At 44.1% G+C, this 9,867-nt stretch overlaps 2 protein-coding genes across 2 annotated transcripts; one reads left to right on the top strand and one right to left on the bottom strand.

The window, feature by feature from the left end:
- The first annotated feature begins 1,116 nt into the window (after positions 1-1,116).
- LOC119316425 lies at positions 1,117-6,359 on the top strand. Its single transcript, XM_037590750.1, has 9 exons — positions 1,117-2,036; positions 2,737-2,792; positions 2,870-2,952; positions 3,185-3,263; positions 4,232-4,342; positions 4,931-5,040; positions 5,173-5,256; positions 5,767-5,804; positions 6,003-6,359. Exons 1-9 carry the CDS (start codon positions 1,142-1,144, stop codon positions 6,071-6,073), a joined length of 1,527 nt encoding a protein of 508 aa, XP_037446647.1. The 5' UTR covers positions 1,117-1,141; the 3' UTR covers positions 6,074-6,359.
- A 108-nt stretch (positions 6,360-6,467) lies between these two features.
- LOC119316437 (protein DEHYDRATION-INDUCED 19 homolog 6-like) lies at positions 6,468-8,454 on the bottom strand. The gene is made up of 5 exons (XM_037590760.1): positions 8,198-8,454; positions 7,395-7,510; positions 7,204-7,281; positions 6,862-7,103; positions 6,468-6,751 (listed from the first exon to the last, which is right to left on the bottom strand). The coding sequence occupies exons 1-5, from the start codon at positions 8,280-8,282 to the stop codon at positions 6,643-6,645; spliced, it is 630 nt and encodes a 209-aa protein (XP_037446657.1). The 5' UTR covers positions 8,283-8,454; the 3' UTR covers positions 6,468-6,642.
- Positions 8,455-9,867: the final 1,413 nt, after the last annotated feature.

The raw sequence follows: 9,867 nt of genomic DNA, 5'->3' as shown, positions 1-9,867 counted from the left end.
ACTGCCCCCACCCCCAACATTTGCAACACCTTGAAGAAAAAGTGGAGGAAAGCTTGGTAATGTTAGATGTAGCATGCTTCGCCCCCTTAGTGTCTACCTCCTGGTTCTAAGAGCATAAATATGTCCTCGAGTCCTTATGAGCTGCCCTTGCATCCTCTATACTCCAACTCGCACACTATCATGTACGCACTAGTTGTCACGATAGTGCTAAATATCAACAAACCTGACGTAATTTTGTACCTTTTCACACCTTTAAAGAAAACTACCAATAGTACTCTTGAAGTCATTATGTCAAAAGGATTTGAGTAGGTTTTCCTTTTCATGATACACCATACCTTCATAGGACAACATGTGATGTTCCGATATTCAAAGTGGATTACATTGGTGACTTGCCAACTTAAATCTTATCTTTTTAATCTTGATGATTCCGCTTTGCAAAAAATTATTGATGGTTCGTCGCACTAGAATAGATGAATATAGGAGTGAAACAATAGATTGGAGTCATGGTAGAATGCCGAAAATTCACATCACCCTTCTAAGATATTGCTTTATATTCATATATTGTAAGAATGCGAAAATTCTAAGGGTTTAGTGTTTACGCTTATTAAGATACTTTGGTCTTGTTTTTTTGTTGTATCTACCAATACTTATTTAATCGTCAATACAACCAATGCAATCCCAACAAATCAAACAATTTTTAGACATACAAATGTTCATTTCCTCGTGAACAATCAATGGTGTAGACCTAACTAAGTTGGTTGTGTCCCTAGTATCAAACATTGTAGATGAACTAGTAATTTATCTTGTGCTTAAATATAGTACTAATTGTAGCCTATTCTTTTACTTACTGGAATCACAATAGGTCTTCGCTCAGCTGTAAAAATCTTGAAATTGCTATGAGTGAAATTTGTACTTCAACTGATCTACCCTCGTTTTTTTTACCCCGCAAAAAAATAGTAATATTGGAAAACCCTAGTGAATGAATCAAACTATTTGAACCATCAATTTGAAAGGCTCTTTATGTTTGTTCTACACAGGCGTGCATCTGGACCGTCCATCCAAGATCGAACGGCCGAACCCAGAGAAAAGCCCTCGGCGATAACGCCGTCGCGCAGCCGCACGAGGGGGGAGTGACGGCGAGATGCTTCGGGGCGGCCGACCGGCAGTGGCCACGGCGGCGGCGCTGCTCCTCTCGCCGGCGGCGGCGCCGGCGCCCCGCCTCCCGCGCCGATTCCTCTCCCTCACCGCCACCCCCTACCCGCTCTACTACGACCTCCTCGTCCACCGCCCCGTCAAACCCCCCAAATCCACCCCCTCCGACGCCACCGACGCCGCCGCCCCCCGCCCCCCGCCGCCCGACGCGGAGGGCGCCGACGAGCAGCAGCAGCCCGCTCTCGACCGCGCGCAGCGCAAGTACCTACGGAAGCGCCGCAGCCGGCAGCTCCCGGACCCGGACGCCACCACGGGCACCAAGCCGACGACCACGTCGGAGATGGTGGAGCTGCGGCCGGAGGTGGTGGACTTCCCTCGCCTCCACGCGCGCGAGGAGGCGCTCTACTTCCACGACGCCTTCGCCATGCCCTGGGAGAAGGACAAGCACTACCGCATGCTCTACCGCCTCGAGAAGAAGTACTTCCCGGAGCAGTCCCTCGACAACGCCTTCGTCGCCGCCGACGCCGCCGCGCCGGCGCCCTCCGACGCCGCCGACAAGGGCCTCGTCTTCTTCGAGGAGGAGAAGGAGGAGGGCGGGGAGGTCGGGAAGAAGGAGGGGGCAGACAAGGGGGAGGTGCTGGAGAGGAAGGTGGAGGAGTTCTTCAGGGCCCTGAAGAAAGGGCCTGAGGAGGGGAAGGCCGACGACGCTTCGACGGCGGCGAAGAAGAAGGCGGTGTTGGGAGGGGCGCCGAGGCAGGTGAAGCGGGATGCGGAGAGGGAGGAAGAAGACTGGCTGCGGCCGCACCTCGCGAGCACGAGGACGGAGCTGCCGCCTAGGTGGGACGGCCCGACCGGGACCGTCGTGCTCATCGACAAGCCCAAAGGTGACATGTTCTCTTCCACATTGATGAATGATCTCAGTTTTTTGTGAATTCCATGGCAATGTATTGGTTGTGCAACGTGCCGATGGCATTGCTAAGTACTAATTAGCAGCCCACATATGAGATGCATACCACCAATCCACCTTTTATGTAGATGCAGTGTGTGTAGATGCTTACTTGCAGCCTTTATTTTAGAATTGGTGGCCATCTTGCAGAATGGGTGGATTAGATGGATGTGGTACATTTGAATTCAGATTTATATGTACAGTTGCAGGTTCACGAACTTTTCCATTACACGGTCCTGATATGGAGGTAGATTTAGATTTGGCATTTTGAATCCACCTTTGATGTAGATACAGTATGTGTAAATGCTTACTTGCAGCCTTTATTTTAGAATTGGTGGCCATCTTGCAGAATGGGTGGGTTAGATGGATGCTGTATATATACCATTGTAGGTTCACAAACTTTTCCGTAATATGGTCCTGATCTAGAGTCCATGCTTTATGTAGTTTAGATTTGGCATTTTGAATAACTGAATTGCTTATGTGAGTACATACATTACATGTCCTGTTACCGTAGCAGCACCTTTTATTTGGACAGTTTTCTGAAGTCATGTAATTAGTAAAAGAAATGGCATTGACAACGATGCTGAACTTGTCTTTCTACTAACTCAGAATGGAATTTGTCTTTTTACGGAATTCAGGGTGGACCTCATTTACTGTTTGTGGAAAACTACGGCGGTTGGTGAAAGTGCAAAAGGTGACTTCACAGTTTTCATGGTGTGTTGTTAATGTGGTTTTTGCTCCTCCACATGTTTATGGTAGCTTCGATTGCAGGTTGGCCATGCTGGTACTCTGGATCCTATGGCCACTGGATTGTTGATTGTTTGTGTGGGCAAAGCAACCAAAGTTGTTGATAGGTACTTTCTATTCTTCTCTTTTCGGGGGAAACCGTGAGGGTTACTGGAACAATCTTCCTTTCAATTATCACATTTCAATTTCAAGTTATTCTTGATTGTTATGACTTGGAATAATATCATCTGTATTCTGAAGAACTGGACTGATGACATCGTGTCCTCTCTCCTGCACTTAAAGCCTCATTTTGTGAACTCAAAGCCTATTTCCTGACTCAAATGTTTTCGTGATTTGAAGATATCAAGGCATGGTTAAAGGCTATAGTGGTGTTTTCCGGCTTGGAGAAGCAACATCAACCTGGGATGCAGATTCACCAGTATATATCTTAATATCTTTACAATGATCTACTGAGCATTCTTCTATTATAGGAACTATCAAATGGTTCTACTTTTAACTTATATGATATGAATCATATGAGGAAGTATAATGGAATACCAACTTATTAGATTCACAATTAGTTATGCTACCTATGGAATGTTCAATACACCAAACTGGAATGTAGATATGCTATCCTGGGAAAAAAAGAACACCTGATTAGTGATTACCTTGTTGACCGATATGACCAATGTCTCATTCTCAGTTAGTGTAGTTTAACTCTATACGAATTTGTATTATCCTCTGAATTGTGATGATTTTGGTCCTATCCTTTTGCTATATACAGTGTCACAGAAATCACAGTGTGTTTAAGACCAACACATACAAGGTTTGAGGTGCAACCACCCTTATAGGTCTACTCATAGAACTTGGTCGGTTGAGGCACCAAATCAACACGAATAATGCCATACAAAGTATACATGAACTTCTGAACTTACTCTACATGTATGTCTTGAAGTTCAAATTCATTTTCTGTTAGTAGGAATAATGTGAAAATTGTGACAGATGACCAATCAGAAGGAAAGGGGATACTGTTACTATTCACACTGAACTTATCTTTCGTTTGTTTCTTTTAACACATTTTGAGTTTGGTGCTGTTATTTTAAAGAGTGTTATAACACTTCATAGACTACATAATAAATTGCATTAATTTTCATGTTTATTTGGTGCTGAATAAAGCCAGGTTATGCTATTGGGCCCTGAAGATTTGCACCTGATGTGTTGCCATTAAGATCTTAAATTTTGATTTATTCGATCTCACCTTTTATTCGAGGACAATAAGTCACATCCAATTGTTCTTTGTCACTCAATCCTAGCTACTACTGAAAACTGTTAATGTTCACACCGGCTTGATTTGAATCACGTGCCATTTAGTTTATATTATGCCTAACCATCCCCATTTGTGGACAGGTTATTCAGAGGGAATCATGGGAACACATCAAAGATGAAGATATTAGAAAGGCAGCAGCATCATTCATGGGTGAAATATGGCAAGTTCCTCCGATGTTTTCTGCCATCAAGGTACACTATACCCTTCTATACTGAATCCATTGTTTACTCCTTGTAATTTATGTCATGCTGTTGCTAGTGCTCGACTTTGTAACTTCTTATTATGTATGGATGAGTGTCTTTGTAACCTGGATGGTCTGCACAACATGTGTCACGCCTCATTTGCATAACAGTCTACGCCGTTCGTGTTTATGGGGGAAAAAAGAGAAGGGCATTGAAAGATAAGATGCATTTTTTTCACCAGAGCGGCATAGCCGCCCTATCATACTGTAACTGCTGTAAACAATGACAAGGAGTTGTAATTGGGTATGGTTTTTGATCCTGGCTAGCCATTTGCACACTTGTGATTACATTATCTTGTCACAGAAATGTAGAATTACCAGTATATTCCGTTCTCGGCCAAGCAAGAGGATGATAGATAATCCATTAATATTATATCGAATAATAGTAGGCTGTGATGTTGGGACAATAGAATTTTTAATTGTTATGTCTTCAGTGTGTTGGCACATGGTTTTTCCTGCCTATTACTGACCGCTTATCAACCAACCATGATGTAGTAGGTTTATAACTTGTGTTTTTGCAATTGATCATCGGCATCAGGTGGGTGGTGAAAAAATGTATGACAAGGCAAGGAGGGGCGAATCGATAGAGCTTTCACCAAGACGTATATCAATATACAAGTTTGATATCGAGCGCAGTTTAGAAGACAGGTATTCTTCCTTATTCCTCCCTTTTTCGACCTTCGCATTCCATGTGGACAATACAGATCCATACTTAAGCGTGTCATACTCTCATGCCATGTTTGAATCTCCTTGAAGATAAATTTTATTTGCAATCTACAGGCAAAATTTGATATTTCGAGTTACTTGCTCGAAAGGAACATACATTCGGTCCCTCTGCGCAGACTTGGGGAAAGCTCTTCGAAGGTCTGCTCTAACATTCTTGTAGTAGAGCTTTGTTTTGTTTGCATACATTCCTCTATGTGCCACATGATTTAACTGAATAAAATGCCATAATTACCTAAATATTTATTTCTTTGGTTCTCAAAAAGAAGATTGTGTTGTAAGTGCGTGCAGATATCATGTTACCTTTTATCATCTTATTAGTTCAGCAAACTGCTTTCTCCCCCAATGAATGTTAGCATGTTCAACAAGTATTTGCATGTATTGAACTGGGGGATCTGTTTTTTGAATTTAACTATTGCACTATAGGTTACTATCTTCTGGTACTGATTCTGTTGAATGTAGTATCACAAAAGTGTCGTACATTTTATTTTTTCTGGAAGCATTTAATGGTTCACTTTTATCTTTTCATATGTGGTCTGAGAAGAATCCTGTTGTTCTACTTGTCATGAGTTACTACCCTTGGATATCTCCACCTCTTTTATGCTGATGCATTGTGATGACTAAATCTAATGTGTACGCATTTTCCTGCAGCTGTGCTCATTTAACTGCCCTTCGGAGGGACTCAATTGGTATGTTTTATATGAGCATTATATACATCCTGTGTTTTTTTTACTACTCTATATATATGAGCATTATATACATCCTGTTTTTTTTACTACTCTATATATATGAGCATTATATACATATGTGTTTTCAGGCACATAAGTCTCTTTGGCTTGGAAAATGCAAGTACTTTTATGCCATTGATTTTTATGTCTGCTTCACAGGTGACTATTCGGTCAATGACGCTTGGAACTTTGACGAACTGCAAGAACAAATCACCAAGGGATACCTATGAGAATTGGCCATGCCCTTTGGAAGATTGCGATCGAGAGCAGCTACTTCCAGCAAGGTCGTGGTGCAAGCCGCTGATACAGTGGTATGGTCTGCTAGAATCAGGAATTCATTTGTTTTACCCTGAACGATGTATGACTGTCGCAGTTCTGTCATTTGCAAAACTATAATGAATGGACAGCCCTATGTTTTGCAAAATTGTAACGGATCCACTCGTGATGTAGCTCCTGTGCCGCAAATTTCGGTGTCCAATACATTATTTTTGATCAAATATGGTGTCGTTTCTTCTTTGTTGAGAAAGTTTATGTTCTTGCATTATGTGTACTTCCAATGCAAAAGGGTGAGTGTCTGTCAATCATGTGAAGAAGAGTCCAACTGGTTTCTCCTGGGAAGAGACATGAAGGTAACCAAAGCTTAGCTTAAAGGGATCAAGATTGGTCAATTCAGGTAATAATCCAAGGTTGCAGGTGTACATGTGCCAAGGGGTCAATCTCAACAAAAACGGCACACATCCAAGAGATCCTGAACAGCCCTAGCTAGTCAAGTGCTGAAACCAACCCTGCTGGAGAATCATCAGTCCCAAGCGACCGTCGTCATCAGCATCTGCTTCACAAACTCGACCCTCCGCAGCCGCTCCTCGAGGTCCTCCTTCGACGCGTCGTCCATCACAACCTGATTCAGCCTGCAAGGATGAAGAAAGCAGAGCATTTGGAGCAGTCAGTCAGCCACCATTGTTCAGGTTCAGGACCATCTTCCACTCCCAACCTTCAACAGTATCTGCACTAACCATACCTCTGATCATCTGAGGAAGGTGCAGCATGATCCTCCTCCTCGGCCTTGCTGGGCTCCGGATCGACGACCGGGGGCGGCGCGAAGGCGCAGATGAACTGGGAGAGCAGAGGGTCGGGGGAATGGTCATCGGGAACCGGCCGGCCCATGATGTATGAGGATTCCTCAAAGTAGGAGTCCTCATCTTCATATGCCTCCTTGTCATCAGCTGCTGCTCCTGCCCTGGAAGAAGAGGACTTCCTCATCTGTGATCAAAATGGCATTGCCAGTGAGCTGCAATGTGGTTTGCAGGATGCAATGCCTGTCCATGACACTAGTGCCAGTGATGGTGAAGTTTTATTGTACCTTGAGTTGTTGTGAGTGTTGCTCCCTGAAATGCCCCGCCGTGTCGGCCCCGAGGTTCTCGGCGCAGATCGGGCACACCTGAAAGAAGAAGAAGAAGAAGCCACTGAATCACCAGAGAGGAATTTGTACCTCAAGGGAAGCCACTGAATCACCGGAGAGGGAAATGCAGGATGGTTTTCTTTTGTTCTTACGGCGTTCCTCATGTCGAAGCAGTGCTCCTCCTGCAGGTGGGCGCAGAGGAAGGGGACCTCCACCTCGACGTAGCAGAAGGGGCAGGGGAAGTACTCCCACCACTCATCTCCTCCTCCTGCAATTTTTTGTTCGTTTTGTTACACAGTGGTAAAAGACATGGGATAATCAGTGCCTCTGAGAAGAGAGAAAATCAGCAGTAAGTTCACAGCTGCATTCATGAAATTTTCTCTGAACTTTCAGGGCATTTTTGTGATTTGAAAGGAGAGAAATGGGAGTCACAAAAGCTGTGAGCCAACTGGACAGACACAATATTCAGATAAGGCCCCCCATTTTCCCACACAAATCTCTCTCTCTCTCTCTCTCTCTCTCTCTCTCTCTCTCTATCATGTGATTCACACTGCAGACCTTGCTATTACTGGCTCCCTCCCAGAAACCAAAAGGGTAAAAAGACCATCATGCTCTAACAAATTTCACTGTTTGAGAATATTTTCCTGGTGCAGAGCCGATCTGCTGGATCACATCACAAGATAATCGCACGATGCATCCCTGCAAAACAGGGAAAACATCGCCGTTGTTGCTCCTGCTTCTAACGGGACAAGAAATTAGCCTCCCAGAAAGTTTTTGACCAAACAGAGGCTTCCAAAGAGCCAAGAACAGGGAGGGGGAGCAGAGCAGCCCAAGAACCAAGAACCAAACGGAGCCTTCCGAAGGTTGGATCAAACAGGGAAGTAGAATTTCTATTGGAAATGCAGATGAAGAGAGCGCAGAACTGTCGGCCAAGAGTTCTTGCGGAGGCCTCTACCTGCGGTAGGTTCATGGTGAGGCCGGCCATGGAGGCGCTGCTGCCTCCCTGTTGGCAGGGAGCCATGGCGAGCCTGCACCTCCATCTCCTCCTTCCTCTTCTTCTTCTTCTTCTTCTTCTTCTTCCTCTCTCTCAGTATCTGAGAGTTCTCGCTGCTTGCTCTTCTATTCTTCTTCTTCTCTCTCCTGTTCACCTCGGCAGCGGCGGCAGCACACGCCAAGTAATGGCAGAGCAGAGCAGGCCAGGGAGGGGGTGGGGTGGGGTGGGTGGGTCAGCAGCCTCGTTGCTCCCTCTCAGCTCCTCATGTGGCATTCACACATATAAACAAACTGGGCTGTCTCCCCTCCTCGCCCTTGTGGCCACACGAACATTTTCTTTTCTTTTCATTCCGTGCGGTGACATGTTCAAAAGCAAAGCGAGAGAAACGAAAAGAGGATGGCGAAAATGACCTCCCGTGATGGATTTGGTTAGGTGAGGGGAGAATGTTTAGTTTCCTTCAGCAAAGTTAATTATTGAACTGTCAACATAAACCACTTGTTTTCTTGATTATCCAGGCCTGCAACTCCTAATCGTTTAAGTTTTCTTAATATATTTTATGCTGCTCTCTCCGCCTGAAAATACTTGTCGAAGAAATAGATGTATCCAGACGTATTTTAGTTCTAGACACACCCATTTTTACTTATTTCTCCAGCAGGTGTTTCCGGACGGAGCGAGAATATATACTACTAGTATTATTTATATGAAAAAAATAGCTCCATAGTTATCCTAATGTGACAACAATTTGGATTAAGCAGGCAGGCACTCTCAAAGGCATATTTCTGACCTTTGTTGTCACGACACCAAGGCACGTTGCCCTGTACGGAACCCTGGCACAGAAAGATTATATAGAGCATTGGGGGGCATGTGGCATGTGGTTAAACAAATGGTGCAACTTGCACCATGAGAGCTAGCCACAGTGGTCTTCATGATCAGGCTTGTTTGTCTCTGTCCTGATCTAACTAATAATTAATTGTCTTCATGGCCTTATTTTGCTTCTCTTTCTTTCTAATAAGTAACAGTAGTTAATCACCTTTCTGAGGGAACTTGGGAGCCAAGCCAAGTTGGAAAGTGACAGCAAAGAGTAATTAACAATGTGTACATACAGTACAGTGTGTGAGACCTGGGTGTGACTTGTGAGTGAGTCCTTAGCCATTAAGGTTGTTTGAGCTTTCTTTCTGGATGCCACTTGCAGTCACTCAAGCCAAAAAGTTTGCCTTTTTTGCAATAATGATGATGATGATGCATGACTTAATGTGCAGGGGGTGGGATCTTGGAAAAAACACCCCTTGGCTCTCCGGTGTGTAATATGCACATGGTATGCAAAAAAAGAAATAGTAATTATAAAAGAAATTGAAAAATATCTGAAACATTTTGGGAAAAAAGAAAACTTGGCCTGCTGCTGTACTCGTATGAAAAGTTTAACAAAGTTGATTATGTTCAACATACACCGCTTGTTTTCTTAAATCGCTCGGGTCTCCGAAGGTCATAATGTTTTCCTTTTCTTTCTAGTTAACATAGCTTGAAAAACGTTCTTAACACGCTGAGTGGAAATCATCATATCATATCACGGTAGAAAACAATGAAGCGTTGGTCTCACTCATCTTGCCTCTCAACCAACCTAACGCGGCCGG

Source organism: Triticum dicoccoides, chromosome 1B (genome assembly GCF_002162155.2).
Source record: "Triticum dicoccoides isolate Atlit2015 ecotype Zavitan chromosome 1B, WEW_v2.0, whole genome shotgun sequence".
Taxonomy (NCBI): domain Eukaryota; kingdom Viridiplantae; phylum Streptophyta; class Magnoliopsida; order Poales; family Poaceae; genus Triticum; species Triticum dicoccoides.
Note: the sequence above shows the minus strand (reverse complement) of the source record. Positions and strands in the feature narration are given on the sequence as shown.